Source organism: Tiliqua scincoides, chromosome 9, assembly GCF_035046505.1.
Source record: "Tiliqua scincoides isolate rTilSci1 chromosome 9, rTilSci1.hap2, whole genome shotgun sequence".
NCBI classification, from domain to species: domain Eukaryota; kingdom Metazoa; phylum Chordata; class Lepidosauria; order Squamata; family Scincidae; genus Tiliqua; species Tiliqua scincoides.
The window spans coordinates 3,447,447-3,464,660 of NC_089829.1; the positions used below are offsets into that span (position 1 = coordinate 3,447,447).

The following is a 17,214-nucleotide window of genomic DNA, read 5'->3' on the forward strand; positions in this document are numbered from 1 at the left end:
GAGTCTAAGCCCTGATGAGCTAGAGAGCCAAGCTGTTTGTAAATATATACTTAGCAGCTCTCAGAACCCATACTAACACAGAGAAAATTGCAGCATTCACTGAACTTCCCTACAGCTTACTACTATGGTAAGGTTCTTTCAGGCCAGCCACACAGCTCAAATTCTTACAAGTAGGCAGTACTGACAAGACCCTCAGGGGTGCTGTTCAATCAGCAGCAACTTTACCATTGCAACTGCTGAGACCAAAGAGCTCCAAGACTCAATCACACCCACACAAATTTGGACCACAAAAGGAAATTATCTACATTACATCTATTTGAATAGTGTAGCCCAAGTAATTAAGAGATGCACAGCAGGTAGCCAAAAAACACAAGGCACATTTGCTCACATTGGGCCTTTGCTAAATTACTAAACCATTTTCTACTAAATGAAGCTCATTAGCAAGACAATCCTTCTAGCAGTGTTAAACTGTGTTCCTAATTTTCCACTTTAAATCACATTAGCATGATTGATGCAGGTCTTTGGAAAGTCAAAGCAAAACAAGACTCCAGACACTGGGGTTATGAGAACACCTTTTATTAAATTACTTTAAAAGGGAGAAAATGTTTAAAAAACTATGAATGTTTAAAAACATTTCTGTCACTCAGGGATCTGAGGGAGGGGAGAATGGAAACCCTATTGTTCTTGCAGCATTATAACATCACAGAAGGTGCTCCCCCCAAGGTGACCCTAGGCTTTTTAAAAAACAACAAGTTGAGACAAGTTACTAAAACCATGCTAGCAAGGAATAAAACTTACCCTCAAGATCCTTGCTGGGATGACACAGTTAAGCCTTTGGAGGTCCAAGAAAACCATTTTAAGTGATGCTCAGCAGAGGTAGCTGGCATTAGGGGAAGTGCTAAAATGCAATGCATCTGATTTAGGTGCAGAAAAGATTAAGCAACTTTTAAGAGAGCATCTGCTCTCTGGAATATAGTCACAGATTTGTTTTACAATGAGAACCACATACAGAGGTGGATTTTAGTATTAAGACAACAATGCAGGTAGAAGCACCCAACAACAGAAATGTAAGCATCTACAGGTTATCAGTTGCTTCTTAAGAAGATTCAAGACACCAGTTTTAAAGGGGTTCATTTACTGCTTCCACAGTCTGCAAAGTGGATGGTCACAATGGTGTTAATGTATGAACAATTCTTAAGCACAACTGGATCCATAATTGTGCTGATCCTATTATTTCACACAAGTAAAACTAACAGATTTGTCTTCAAAACTAACTACAATTATTCTGCCAACAGGCATTTTAATTTAAAGGGGGATAATACTTGGTTAAGCTGTTTTCTCCATACGAAAATCTATCAAGGACTATTAACACTGTATCAACACCAAATCAACCACATAAGCAGAATGCACTGGAGAGCCTCAGGCTCTTGCCGCTTGACATTCGCTACCTAGGGGGAAGTGATAACTGGGAATGGAGTACCTCATTTAGCAGAACCAATTTCAGGAGTATATATCAACAAACCCTAGACAGTCAGGAATGAAGTCAAGCTTCAACTACATCAATGAAACAGGCAAAATTAAAAAGAGCAAAGAAATTTTACAGCAGCTTTCTTCCAACAAAGATAAAACTGCTATGAACTCTTTGCACGGGGCAGGGGGGGGCAGCTGTGAAACACACACGCATATTACTTAAATCAGTTTTATTTAAGAATTTCCTACATTGACAAATCTTATAAAAAGCATCCAAACACAGAACTGCAGCAAACAGCATTCATATGGATATCTTACAGACAGAAAACTTCCACCCAAGGGAACCCCCAAACTCAGGGGTGAGCTTTGCTACAAAAAAGGACTGCCCACAAAGCACACCGCGAGCTGGGCGTTCCCCCATCAAAAGCCCCACCTTCAATTCACATTACCACACTTACAGGATCATTGAACAGAAAAAAAAAACACACACCATACAGCATTCACAGCAGAATTGACAAAAGAGGGAAAAAAATACAGATATTCATTTCACTTAACACATTCAACTAATTGGTTAACTAGGTAAAAAAGCCCCCCACTTAAGTTCTTCCAGATCGGGATGTCCTTTGAATGCAAGGGGAAAAAACCCATCACTCGTACGTCCGCTCCCATTGCTCTCTGCACACTCTCACCAAAGCCACAGGATCGAGGGACATCGCGCCAAGGAAAAAAATTATTTAAAAAATTCTCATTATGCACCACCAGGTCTCTCTCTGCATGCGCCTCCTCTTTTGTTCTCGCACATACCAAGCCCTCACATGCCTCGGCACCACAATCCAATCCCACACCAGGTTTTCAAAAAAAGTTCAGACAAGCCTTCTGGTTCCATCATCTCACAGCCTTGCGTTCATAGCGTTGAATACGAACTCCATGAAATAAAAGAGTAGCGGATAAAAATGGAACACCCACCGTCTTAAGACGTAGCATGTGCAGTGTGATGAAGGAGTCTTGGATGAGAAAGCATGGAGACAGGAGGATTTCCTAAGGCAGGTTTTGTGTGTTTGTGTGTGTGTGTGTGTGTGTTTTAAACTGCACTGCTTGTCAATGAAGTGCTTCTTCCATACACATTTGAAATGAGATGAACTGCAAGGATTAAATGAGGTCTTCATACCGTACTTTAGTATGAGGAGGGGAGACAGTGTTAAAAGGAAAAAAAGCCGACACCAACATTGCATTCTCCACACAGGACATTTGGGGGGAGGGGGAGGGAGAGAAAGAGAGAGAGAAATTCTTATGGCGGGGGAACAAAATTAAATTTTTAAAAAGAAAAAACTTACAAGGAAAAAAGGGTGCAGTTTCTGAAAAATGGCTTCCATTTTTGAAACATGCAGAGATCTCAGCTGACTAGGAAATGAGCAATCAATTTTCCTTTTTTTTTTTTACAAATTCCTATCAAACTGCAGCACTTTCGTTTACCCATCAGGCAAACAGCAGTTCACTTCCAAGCACTCAAATATCCCAACTCATGTATTCCAACTCATTGTAACAAAAACCTATAAAACTCCACTTAACCTTTTCCCTTTTTTTTTTCCTTCTCCCACCCCTTACAAAAGAAAAAAGTGTCAAAAATACTGTTGAAATATACTACACACTGAACAGATTGATTTTGGATCTTTTTTTAAGTATATGTATCTTATAATATACTTACCAAGAGCTCTAGAAAAAAAAATCTGATTTTCCCACCACAGAGTCAATATTGGGTTTGCTACATTCCCCAGCCAGATGATTTGGAATCCATGCTTGAGCCAAACCCGCCATTAAACCCACTGCTAGAGCCTGCGTTTGAGGAGCCCCACCCTATTGCCGCACCCGAGTTGGAGCCCCCATAGGAATTGCTCCCTGAACTGAAACCCTGGTTCTGCTCCCGCTGCATGTTGCCTTGGGGCTGGTTGTTCCCTGATGGCCCAGACTGGTTCTGCTGGCTGGCTAACATGCCCATCATCCCCCAACTGCTCTGAAGTGCAGCCTGGGCTGCTGCCATCATGGCCGGGTTGATGCTAAAGGCGCCAAAGTTCATCCCACCACCCATGTTACTGCCCTGGTTGCTCCCCAACCCTCCACCACCCCCTCCTCCCCCCCTGTTAGGAAATCCACCCTGATTCCCAAAGCCTCCTGGATTACCACCAAATCTTCCACCTCTTTCTAGTTGTCTACTGCTATTATGCTTAGGTTCAGCATTGGATATATGGACGCTGATTCCTTTTATGATCAAGTCCTCGCCACAAAGGGACTGGGCAACCTATAAGAGATAAGGTATGCAGATTAAAGTTACTCATACAGTAAACACAAGCTTCAAACAGCAGCAACATACAACTCTAGAATTAACTTTAAGAACACTATACCACCTCTCACAAGCTTAATTGCTACCTGCACTGCAGGAGGGATCTTTCAGTTCTGCTACAACTAAGCCAATATTCTGCACACACTGTACCTCACTGTTCCTGCTTTATATGAACAGCCAAACCCTTTAAAACCACAGAAACATATTCTTCACATATATTTCAGTTCAGATTTCTAGAATTAAAAATATATACAAAGTTGCTGCTTATCTCAAAAACCATTTTATGTAGGGCACTACTAGATCTATATAGATTACTTGGACAGGGCAGGCCCACCTATGAGGTCAACTGAGGAAGCTATCTCAGGTAAAGGACTACCATGCACTGCCAGCCTCCACTCCTCCTCCTCAAAGTACCTGGATTTGAGAAGAACAAAACAGAGCAGGAGGGGAGAGCAAGTGGGCCAGAGCTCTCCTCCAAGCTCTCTCCCCCACTCCATTCTTCTCTTCCTTTTCAAATCCAGTTATCATGAAAAGTGGAGGAGAAGTCAATTGGCATGGTGCGGAGTAAAGGAGACGCATTTGGAATGTCCAAGAATGCGCTATACCTTGTGTTCTGCCTCAAGCAGCAGGATACTTGGGGCCAGTCTTTCAGTTCGATTCCTGTCTTGCACAGGCCTATAAAGAGTCACTTGCCTAAGTAAGAACTGCTTCCAGGTGGCCAGACAGAAAAACAAGTCTAAAAATGAGGAGAGTTGGTCCAACCCCCTTCATTTTAAACAGTCTATGAAGTGACCATTTGTAGTACTGGTATATGCAGGCAGGCTACTAAAAAAAGTGGGCTAATAATTTTTCTGAATCTATTTGAAAAAAGCTTGCCATGCACTGGTTGGTGTTTTTTTAAACACAGTGAAGAAAATTACAATTAAGCCCTGCCAAGTTGAAGACGTTTGGCTGCACCATTAAGCAAACTGGCACAGAAAGTGCTCGAGTTGAAGCTTTCCTGGATCAAAATCCAGCTCAGAATGAAAGCAATTGAATCCCCAAGAGGAGCAATACTGATAGGACTGCAATTCATCTGCCTTACAGTATGTAGAACTGCATGAAGTTACCATCTGGAACACCTGCAGGAAGCTTCCTCACTGGCTTCCAAATTCCTTCTTAAAATCCACCTTTTCCACAAAGCTTTTGGCACCATGCCTTCAATCTGCATTCCCTGACAATTAAGCTAAAGACCTCCACCCCCTTGCCTCACTTGTGTCAATATCCTGATTGTAAGCCCTCAAGGGAGAGATCTGTCTCTCTCTATGCTCCCCAATGCTCTCCCAATGCTCCCCAATGGGGTTAAACACACAATTGTTCTCTCTCAAATACTAGTCACACTTATCTTTTTAAGTAAACACAATAATGGAAACTTAATGGAATAAAGAAACTTAGCAACAAGATGCCCCATGCATCAGGAATAACTAGGGCACTGTGAATAGGTACCTGATCATCAGCAAAGGTAACAAAGGCAAATGCTCTGAAAGGTTTGGGGATGAAGACATCAACCACTTCTCCATACTGCGAAAAAAACTGACGGAGCTCATCAGCTGTCATGTCATCGGTGCAACGCCCAACAAACACCTTCCTGCTACGCAAAGGCTCATCTGGACTTTGCTAGTGCCAATGCAGAACAAAAGACCTCTGTTAATGCAAAGCTTTTGGTATAGCAATCACAATAACCAATCTACTGAAGGCATACTTCCATGCACATGTGCAATACTGTCTATGTTAAAGAGCAAGTACAAGTTTCCCCAGTGGAAACTAATCCTGGAAGCCATTCCAGATTTTGTGCACCCTCAAACGTAGTGCAACATGGAATTAGAAACAGATCAACAAATTTGCTAACTGAAAAATGGAAACCTTTCTGCTGTGGAAGCTAGCAATGTGGTTTTGTGAAGTAAATAAAACATTGAATAGGACCAGTGTGAAAAAGTATGCATTGGGGGGGGGGAATGTAAGGGGTATGTTATTTGTAGTGTTTCACCCAAACAGTGTGCTACGCTAGATGAAAATGCTAAGCACACCTCCTTGGATGTTCTGTTCAGAGCAGTGAGCAAACAGTTAGTGCCCAAAGAGCTACTTCAGGTGTGAGAAATTAGACTAGTCTGCTTGATTCTTGACCAGTAGTCCCCCATACTATACCCCAATCTGCTTTTCCTCTCAGTTTCAAATGTTGCTTACCATATGGCACAAGGGGGTGCTGTTTAACTAGCTGTGCAATATTTTGAGTAAGAACCATTTTACCTGGCTGCAGCAAGGAAAGAAGCAAGGCAGCCAGGCTCTTCCCTCCATTGGCTCAGCTGTGACCCACTGCAGCTTGGCTCCCCCATCCAAACAAATACACTACCCTTAGCTCTCAAAAATGCATTAATTTTCTTCTTCCCTGCCAGACTATTGTGCAAACTAATGGTTCTCAAACTGTCTAGCACAAGTATCTACTTCTTCAAATGGCACTCTATAGGGGACCCACCTAGCTTTATGAGATTTTAAAAAAAGGAGACCAAGAAAAAAATATTGTTTTTATTTATTTACAAATAATATTAACCATTCATTCATTCAAAGGGGGGGGGGAAACCTCAAAATATTTATCATAATGAAGCAAACCTAATGAATAACCTTAAGGTTTGAGGGGCTTAGTTATGTGACCCAGCTTTCAACTGCCCCCACTACCTGTCCTTGACAAACACATCAGAAAAAGGTCAAAAATTTATCTCCCTATATTTATGCAAGCTTGCAAACTGCAGGAGCTCAGCTGTTTGCAGGGCAATTAGCAGCTATTCAATTTCTGAATAGCCACAAGGCAATTAGTTATCTGACCTTTCTATCCCCACTGTCTGCGGGACCCATCAAAAATTGGGTCTCAACCAACCAACTGGGTTCTGCTCCATAGTTTGAGAAACACTGATGTAAGCCATTATTTTAAATTGCAGATATAAGCAGTACACAAATATAACAAACAAATAAATGCATTAGAACTAGAGCAAGTCTCCTCTAGAAGCAATTACAACATATTTTCAATAGAGGATTTGGTGTACATACTTCCAAAGTCTAGAACAGGGATGCTCAAACCCTGGCCCGGGACCATTTGCAGCCCTCGGGGACACCCAATCCAGCCTGCATGGAGCCCCCAGTCTCCAATGAGCCTCTGGAGACTGCTGGAGCCTGCACTGGCCCAACACAACTGCTCTTAGCATGAAGGTGGCTGTTTGACGTCTTGTGTGAGCTGTGGACCAAGGGCTCCCTCCACTGCTTGCTGTTTCACATCTGTGAAGCAGTAGCAGCAGCAAAGGAAAGGCCAGGATTGCTTTGCGCAAGGCCTTTTATAGGCCTTGAGCAATTGCAAGACCTTCATTCATTCATATAAGTTCCATCTCCAGTATATTCATTTATGTAAATTTATTCAAATTTGAAAAGTATATTAATTATTTGTTTCCTGGCCCCGGACACAATGTCAGAGAGATGATGTGGCGCTCCTGCCAAAAGGTTTGGACACCCCTGGTCTAGAATAGTTACACAATATACCTTAGAATTTGGGAGTTTGCAGTCGCACCATCTTCCATCTATCATGTGACGCTGAGACATGACTTTAACCTGCGTTTCATAATCCGTAAACCTTACAAAACCAAACCCCTTTGAGTGGCCAGTTTTGATGTCTTTCTTAACCTAGAGTTGGAAGAAGAGATTAGGTGGCTAGAACAGCATGGCAGAATACTGGAATTTATGCACTGATTCCCACACAACAGCTTCATAAATCACTTTCCAAGATGAAGAGGTGCTAACTCATTTTGTGTTAAATTGAAACTTTCACATCACTTTAAATGAACCTATCCTGCCTATATAATGATGATGATTAAAACAAAAAGTGAATTAGAACACACAAAACATCCACATACGAGAAAAATTTTGTAACAGTAACAAATGTGTAAAGCTTAGAATTCTGGCAAGCAAAATTCAAGTGATTAATTTTTACCTCCATGTAGCAGTGATGTGGGTCTATGGCACTGAAGTAAAAATTTTTTTAACCCTTTGCCTCCATGCTATTTCTCCACTGAAAATCCTGCCCCCAAAAGTTATCCAGCCCACTGTAAGTATATGGAACATTAAGGTTAACCCTTAATGTTAACCCTTAACAGCCCTTTACAGCTGACGTAGAGGAATAAATACTCTATCTTGACAACAAACCCCAATCCAAACCAAAGCCCTATATAGCTGCTGTGTAGTGGCTGTTGCAAGGAGGTAAAATTAGGATCTGAACAACAGCATCACAGGACAAACTGAAAGCATAATTTGGGTCTAATGTCAGATTTTTATTCAAAAGCAAAAACAACTTGGAAGTTGGCTAAGAATGTATTTTTGCTCCTATAACTTCACTGTTGTTAAAGCAGGGTATTAAGCACATGACTTACCACTGCACTTTGCAGTAGTAATTACACTTCTAAGATCTGGCTAAACAGGGATCCTGTAACAGCAGGAAGCAGTTTAAGTTAATCTTTGCACGATGAGAAGCAATTGATCCATACCTGTCCACACATCCTACAGGCAGCACCTATATGCTGCATGTGTACACTTAGGGCACAGATGAGTTTTTAATTCATTTCTGCCCAGCCCACAGGTGTACACAGTTGATCCCCTGTTGCATGGATTCAACATTGGGCAGAAATGGTTTAAGCCAGGAATGGGGAAGGGGGGTACAGTTTATATGAAAAAGGATTAGAGCCACTGAAACACTGGTAAAATTTGGAGGACTAATAGCTCCCAGAAAAGACTGATACCTGCACCATGAGAACCTCTCCAAATGTGCTGAAATATTCCTTTAGGTCCTGTTCTGTTGTTTTCCATGGAAGACCCAAAACTATCAGATCAGAGGTTTTCTGCACTGCTCGTTTGACTTTAACAGCTGATGAGGCATCTGCTTCATCCATTTTTCGCTTGTTGTCTGAAAAGAGATATGCCCATCAGTACAAACAAATAACTAAGCATTCTTGTTAGCCACAAGTGAAATATCTTTGGAGCAGAACATCTTAGAGCTATGTGCAGTCCAATCCTACATTCACTCAGAAGTATATCTTACGTAAGTATGAGAAGTAACTCTCAAAGTATGCACAGGATTCGAGTCTTACACTGAAAACCTTTGTATAGTCACAAGTCAATGCCACTTTATTCAGTGTGGCTTCCTCCCTAATAAGTGAGCATTGGAGCCTCATGTCATTTTTCCTATGGAGTTAAGGCACTAACTGCTACTGTTTGCATTTTAAGACTTATCTGAATCCCCAGGACATTATCCACTCTATTAAAAACCAAGAACAACATAAACAATTTAGTCCATCAGCTGAGGGCTGGGATGAAGCAGATGCTTGGTTGCCTGACAGTTTGACCCCGATTCACAAGAAACCCCTGCTGGACCAGACTAAAGGTTCATTTAGCCTGGCTTCCATCTCACAGTGGTCACACCAGATGTCTCCGACAGCACACAAGATAACAAGGTATTTGTATCCTGTAGCAAATCCCTCACACCTGGCATTCATTGATAGGCTACTTCTAAAACCCAAAGGTTGTAGACAGTTATCATGGCTTGTAAACTCTGATGGACACTTCCTCCATAGATCTGTCAAAACCCCTTCTAAAGGCATCTAGGCCAGATGCCACTGCATACTGTTGCAAGAAGATCCACAGATTAATTATACACTAGGTAACCTACTTCACATTCCTAGGAGTTCAGAACTCTTTTTTTTTTAAAGAAAAAAAAAACAAGAAAAGGAACTGTGACCTTTTAATATATAACATAAAACAACCAAAGAACACACCTTTGGGATAATTCACAACATAGACCAGATTTCCCCAGCCATTATCCGGTGCATGCAAAGTTCCTTCCACTAATCGGACTCCTCTCATGCACTGAGACACAGGATTTCTGTAGCGCAGACCACACGCCCCTGGGAACTGAGCAGTTACTGTGGAGAGCAACACAGTTCCATCATCTTCTGAGGGGATCTCAATGGGTTCCTCATTCTCATCTTCAGTAACCCGGATATATTCCGACATTTCCGCCGTGATGTTACTAAGATATAAAAATATTAGAAAAAATATGTTAATGTATAGTTTACAAACCTAGTTAAACTGCCCATATGCTCTACTATATAGAAAGAATCAAATGTCTTAAAAGTAAAAATGGAGAGAAGTTACCCCTCCATTTTTCTAATTAAACTATACCATGACTTCCATAATATATCCTTTACTAGAGGTGTAATTTTTTTTTGGTGTGTGATAATGAAAGAAAAACACATAACACCGCTTTCTGCACTTCTCATTTTTGTAAAAAAAACAAACTTAAATTTGCAAAAAGAAACTGAGAAATCTGTGAAAAAGATTACGCCTCTATCCTTTGGTATTTTTTAAAATTAAGTTCTAACATAGGAGTATGTATAAACCATGTGAACGCATGCACTTTGCTGACAGCTATACATTTTTATTCCACTTTTCAGACAAAAATCATCTCACAAAACAATTGACTATTTTTTGACGAATAAAAATTGACTATTTTTTGACGAATAAAAAAATCAATATCATGCTGATATGGCAGGTACTGTATATACCTTGCACTTTCATCTGGTTAGGAACCAGGGCATGGATGAAAGTCAAAAATAGATAAATGTCAGCCTTATTTAGCTTGCAAATTTATTCTGATCAGTGAAAAACACAAATAACTAATACAACACATACAAATGTGTATGAAGCCTAAATTAACAGAAAAATGAAACTGGAAAAGAAGAAAGGTTGTGAACAAAACCTGAAATACAGTTATAATTGAAAATGGTTGAAAGTGCAAAGCAATAAAAGTCAAATGGATGAAAATCAGAGTATACCTGTACAAATGAAATGAAGTACTGATCTTGACACCAGGTTTACAAACTAAGCTAAGCATACAAGGGATGGGGGAGAAGAGCAAGGTCAGAACAAAATGACATGTTACAAACAGGAACTTATATCCAGTTGGAACAGGCTGATTTTCCCATGCCAGTACAGTGGTGCCTCGCATAATGAATGCCCCGCGCAGCGAAAAACTCGCATAACAAAAGAGTTTTTCAATTGAGTTTGGTAACTCGCATAACGAAAATTTCTGGCCGTGCTTCGCATAACGAAAAATTTTTAGGTCCGTGCTTCGCATAATGAATTTTTTAAAAATTAAAAATTTCGTGTATGCTTCAAATTTTAGAAATCCTCTGTACAGTATGTATGCCTTTAAAGAGCATGTAATAAACACTTTGTAAACCAAATTTGACTTCGTTTTGACCTTTTTTGCCCATAGGAACGCATTAATTAGATTTCAATGCATTCCTATGGAAAAACGTGATTTGCGCAACGAAAATTTCGCATAACGAAAGGATTCGCGGAACGAATTAATTTTGTTATGCGAGGCACCACTGTATCTTTCCTGATAGAGAAGTGGTGCAAGTATCTAGGGTTCCTCAGTTCTGTGGCAGAATATGATCCCCACTTCTGCTACTTAGAGCAACTAAGGTTGCAATCCTAACCACACTTCCCTGAGAGTAAGCCCCATTGAACAAAATAGGACGTATTTCTGAGTAGACCTGGTTAGGCTTGCGCCCTAACAGTTGGAGCAAAGTTATTTCTGGTAGGGGGGTAGAAGTTCCTGCAGCAGTTCCCTCTCATGTAAATGGCTGAGGTGAGGCTGGTTTTACCTTTTCCTTTCTTCCCTGGAGGAAAGGAGTGCAACCTGACAGTCACCCTTAGTCCTCTGACCAACAGAAAATGCTAGATTATGTTACCCTTCAATTAATGTTGGGTAACAAAGATAAGGGTAAGAACACTGTTCAACATGCATACACACACACACACACACAAAAGAGTCTCTAGAGAACCAACAGCTATGCAGATAAATTCAGGATATGAGTTTTCTCCAATCCCACTGTGAAATTGATGGGAGAACTAACAATTATTACACAAAACTGCACCAAGCCAAGGCATTTGACAAACTTAGGTAAAGTAGATGCAAAACTCAAGAAGAACACAGAAGAGAAAACTAGAACTTGAGACCATTTACTATACCAGCTCTCTCTAACAGAGACTAAGGCCTATCCAGTACAGGAGCACCAGTACTAAAAGGCAGCTGCTGCATCCTAACCCAGATCTAAGGGTTGCATCCTAACCCAGATCTAACCTATCCAGTACAGGAGCACCAGTACTAAAAGGCAGCTGCTGCATCCTAACCCAGATCTAAGCAGGCTGGAGGTCTCCTTGGAGCAAGGAGTAATTCATTCTGCTCAAGGAGGAGTAATTCAAGGTGTAATTCATTCCGCTCAATGGGGCTTCTTGGAGCTGCACAAGGTATTTAGCTGGCGCAGATGAGAGAAGCCCTATGTTGAGCTTCTGAACCCAGGAGGGGGGGGATAAGATTCGGCAGAGGAGGTTCCTGCAGGTCCCAGCCCCCTCCCAGGCCTGTTCCACCCACCCCCATTCCATTCCCCCCCCAAAAAAACACCTCCTTCCTATCCTCCTGCCACCACTTACCTTGGTTCTGCAAGCAGCCAGGGTTCCAACAGCAGTGACAGCAAGGTAGCATAGGCCTCCATGCTAGCACCACGTACACTCTGGTAGAAAGACACCTGGCTCTGTTACAACTAGCTCTGTTGCCGCAGGCACAGTGCCACCACTGGGCCAGCACTGGATTGCAATGCCTAAAGCCAAGCTGCAAACCAGGACTTTCCTGGTTTGAATTTTACCTCTGGCACAATCTCACTAGGTGGGCTTATTTATTTTTCACATTTTTATACCACTCTTCCTCCAAGAAGCTCAGTGTGATGTACACAGTTCCTCCCCTCTTTCTGCTCTCACAACATCCCTGTGAAGTAGACAAGGTGGAGAGATAGTGACTGGCCCTACGTCACCTAGAAAGCTTCATGTCTGAGCAGGGATTTGAACCTAGATTTTCCAGGTCAAAGTCCAATTTTCTCCAAGAAGTTAACAACATACAATAATTTTTTTTTAATCTGTTATTGCAGGGTTTCTCAAACTGTGCGTTGCAACCTACTTATTGGGTCACAAAGCGTTAGCTGATAAGGCAAATGCATGGAACCCCTATGGAATGTGAAACTGAGCCATATTGTGCATTTACTTATCAGCAGGTGAACTTGCCTTAGTCCATTGGAAAGGGCAAGCTGAGAGGAATCCAATGACATAAGAATGGTCCTGATCTGATGAATGCAGCCCCCCCAAAACACCTGAAAATGAAGTCACTCCCTCCAAGCAGATGAATGTATTGAACCCCATGGAACGCAAAACTAAGCTACATGGTCGCCTTCACTCAGGACTAAGTAACCATCCCTTGGCTCATGATCAGGTCAGGCAAAGAGAAATGCAATGCCACCAGAATGGTCTCAATTCAATGAAAGTGGAGCTTAACAAATGCTCCAGAAGGCAGCCCCCCTCCCTAAAAAGAATAAAACATAGGCTTAAGCTGATGTGATTTAAAAAAACAAAAAACTTTTTTAGACAGCTAGGTGGGTCCTGATAGTGATATGGTTTAAAGAACTTGAACTGGGCACTGGGTAGGGCTGCAAATTTACTGATGGGGGGGGGGGTATTGCAGGCAGGCTACAGAGAAAATTAACTTGGTGGAACAGAGCTAGCTTCCCCTTATTTATTTTACTTTAATTTAATTATTTATAATTTTTTTATTTTAATTTGCTTGATGTCACTTTGGTGGGTACTGAACAAAATGTCATTCTAAAAAAAGGATGCCAGTGCTAAATCTGTGAACCACTGTGTTACTGCTTTGGTCAGACCTCTGAATATTACCCCATCTTTCCTATTTTATTACTGTCTTGCAAGGAGCTCTGAAGATTGGGGTGGGTTACTTGGCTAAGAACTACTACTATAGTTATTCTACCCTTCCTCTTGGGAGCCACAGCAGCATAGAACAAAATTATGCTATTGCTTTGCTAGGAACTCTAACAGAAGAATAACAATGTTGAGAGTTACTAGCAAAGCAGAGCAACTTGCAAGATAGTAATAAAATAGGAAAGATGGGTAATATTCAGAGGTCCTACCAAAACAATAACACAGTCGTTCTCAGACCTTTAGCACTGGGACCCATTTTTTAGAATGACACTCAGTTCAGTACCTACCGATACTTGATGTTTGAGATTATTGTACTTTATATTTCATTTGTATTCTTTGGTGTTTTTTTTTTACTGTTTTCTCCCTTTGTACACTGCCTTGAGCACTTCGCCTATTCAGCAGGAAAGGCAGGATACAATATTATTTCAATAAGATAAAATTGTTTTTGTAGGAACTCTGAATGGTGCTATTGTTGTTGTTACTGCTTGATTAGGTGTCCTCAAGGATGATGTTGTTACTGTCATTCTATCCTTCCTCCAAAGAGCTAGAAACAGCATAACATAATAGGTGCTTTTTTTGTCTCAAAGCATACTGACATGATACTAAAACTGTCAAGGCACACCATTGGTCTTTTGACAATTGACAAGGCACATTGTATTGCCAGCAGGGAGCTCACATTCCCCAGTGGCCCTACTAATAAATGACCCTTCCCCAAACTCCCATGGCACACCAGTATGCCACAGCACAGTGGTTGAAAATGGCTGGCATAACAAAACCAACACTGACATTGTTTTGCTAGGCACTCAGAATGCAGGTGTGTGTCGCTTAACAGCCTTCCACTTAAATCACATATATGTAAATACTATTATTATTATTATTTATTATTATTATGTTTAATAATAATAATTATTATTTATTATGGTGGTGGTTAGGCTTTTGATGAGGCAGTCAGGTCTCCCATAGCCTGCAGCAGAACAAAGAGGCTCTTCATGCAAAGAAGAGGCAATCAGTCTCCAGTAGCCTGTGCTGTGTCTAGTGTAACTAGTGTCTGTCAGGGAATGTCTGCTTACCAGCAAAGGCACTAGACTGGGCTAAATGAGACCTAAACGCATAACAATGGGGATCAGAGAATGCATCCCTGTTGTTAAGTGACACACACCCAAAATTTCAAATACAGGTGTGTGACACTTAATGATCACTTATGTGATTTAGGCATTAAGCAAACATTCAGCCCAAATCTAGTGCCTTTGTTATGTAAACAGACACTCTGCTGCAGCCTATGAGAGATCTGACTGCCTCATTAAGAGTTTTTGTTGTGGTTTGACCACCATAGTATATGCCTTCTGTTGTGAAGCAGAAGACTGTTAAGTGAGGCATGCCTGTTTGTTCTACCTTTTCCCTTCCAAGCATGAAGAAATCAAGAAATCAGTTTACAGCAACGCCCACCCCACATATCTTCTATTTCAGTGTTTCTCAGACTGTGGGTTGGAACCCTCTAGGTGGGTCATGAGCTATTTTCAGGTGGAAATATTTTCAGCTATTTTCAGGTGGAAATATTGAATATTCATTTCAATATTTTATTTTTTATTTACTAGACCAGTGTTTCTCAAATTGTGGGTTGGGATCCACTAGGTGAGTCGCAAGCCAATTTTAGGTGGGTCCCCATTCATTTCAATATTTTATTTTTAATCTATTAGACTTTATGCTACCATGGTATGTAACTACATTTGGGAAAATGTTACAGCCCTGTACTTCTAACAAGCTACTATGCATATTCTTTTAACAATGATAGTAAATGGGACTTACTCCTGGGTATGTGCCAGCTGGATTGCAGCCTGCTTGCTGATGTTGCTTCAGGTGGGTCCTGAGATATTCTCATTCTAAAAAGGGGTCCCAGTACTAAATGTGTGAGAACCACTGTACGAGATGATGGTATCATGGTATGTGACTGCATTTGAGGAAATGACACACATCTGTACTTTTAACAGGGAACTATGAATATGCTTTTAACCAGGGGTAGGCAAATGTTCAACTTTAGAGATCCTGGACCTTTAACAATGGTATAGAAGAGGGAATTTCTGCAGGTGCAGCTTGTCATCTCACAGATGTTGAAATTCTCTCTTCTGTGCAATTACTAAAGGTCCAGGATTCCTAAAAGTTTGCCCACCACTACTTTTAACAAGGATAGTAAACGGGACTTACTTTAGGGTAAGCATGGGTAGACTGCAGCCTAGGGTGGTTAAAAAATTGCCTGCTAGATGCTGTCGCTTCCAGTTGTGACATCGCTTCGGTGGGTCCTGACTGATTCTCATTCTAAAAAGTGGGTCCTGGTGCCAACGTCCGAGAACCACTGACGAAGTTAAGAGCATTTATACCGCACTTTTCTGCCCTACTGTTGCAGCGCTGAAGGCAGCTTACAATACGAATACAATAATACACGCCGCCGCTGCCGCCGTGTGAGGTGCTCAAGCACCCGCAACCCACGTGCAAGCATCTTGAGCACCTCACACGGCGGCAGCGGCGGCGCTTCTCGAAGGACTCCGCTGAGGAGGCCTGCCTCCCCAGCCAACACACGTCCCTGGTCCTCTAGGAGCGCACAGTCGTGGCGGTCCTCGCGGCTGTTGCAGACGCACACTATGCATCCATCACCATCATCACAGCCTAAAGGCTCTGAGGATCTCGACCGTACCAAGTAGCTGCATCCCTCCCGCCGCCTCCCCCCGCGAGAGTCCCCTAGCAACCACCCGCCCCTCCCACCGCGAGAGTGCCCTAGCAACCACCCGCCCCTCCCCCACGCCTCCAAGTTAGGCCAAGCCCTCCTTGCGGCCTACACCGCCGGGACAGGCGGGGCTCGCTCCCGGCTCCCGCTTCCTGCCCTTACCGGTGGCGCGAGGCCTGAGGCGGACAACAACCAACGGCAGAGACCGGGCCCAGGCGCCGAGCAAGGGAGGAGGGGGTTGGGAGGGGGAGGAAGGTCCAGCAGGCTCTCCGCGCTCAGCTTTACCTCGCAAGCGACAAAATGGCGGCGCCTTCTTTTCCCCAAGCCGAGGATTCGGAACGAACCATTCGCGAAGGAAGGGGACGATGACGTCACCGCGGTTGCTTTAGCGGATTAAGCGGAGCAGGCGAGAAAAATAACCTTATGACACTGAGTATGAGCTTTTCAGACCTGCTCTGGGCTTTATTTCAAGCCGAAATGGCTCGGGTTGTTTGTGAGGTGGGTGAAGAGACAGCCTCGCCCCTCCTCCGACGGTGAAGCATGAATGGTACAGTCCATTCGGAGCGCCGTGCTCATGCGCAACAGGAAAAAGCTCTCCAGAGCTGAGAGACAGTCCATTCAAAGTGCCGTGCGCATGCGCAACAGCAAAAATCACCCCGAGATGAGCGGTGGAAACTGTCTATGCAGAGTGCCGTGCGCATGCGCAACAGGAAAACCCACACATTCCCCCGATGAACTGAGAAGTGGGAGCATTGAGCAAAGTTCGCCAGGCACGGCGGTCTGCGCA

The 17,214-nt window shown here is 42.5% G+C and overlaps 1 protein-coding gene across 5 annotated transcripts in view; it reads right to left on the reverse strand.

Annotated features, from left to right (window-relative positions):
• Positions 1-16,746, reverse strand: part of TARDBP (TAR DNA binding protein) — a 30,181-nt gene extending 13,435 nt beyond the window's left edge. Inside the window, exons 1-7 of one of the 5 annotated variants that reach the window (XM_066637879.1) lie at positions 16,590-16,735; positions 9,655-9,908; positions 8,623-8,786; positions 7,373-7,513; positions 5,294-5,464; positions 3,649-3,766; positions 2,536-2,642 (exon numbers count right to left, since the gene is read on the reverse strand). In XM_066637879.1, the coding sequence (XP_066493976.1) occupies positions 2,620-2,642; positions 3,649-3,766; positions 5,294-5,464; positions 7,373-7,513; positions 8,623-8,786; positions 9,655-9,892 (855 nt within the window). In that variant the 5' untranslated portion in view covers positions 9,893-9,908; positions 16,590-16,735 and the 3' untranslated portion in view covers positions 2,536-2,619. Of the gene's footprint in view, positions 1-2,535; positions 3,767-5,293; positions 5,465-7,372; positions 7,514-8,622; positions 8,787-9,654; positions 9,909-16,589 lie in introns of those variants that run through there. The other 4 variants (XM_066637878.1, XM_066637877.1, XM_066637876.1 and 1 more) reach the window with 4 other exon arrangements.
• Between the last annotated feature and the right edge of the window lie 468 nt (positions 16,747-17,214).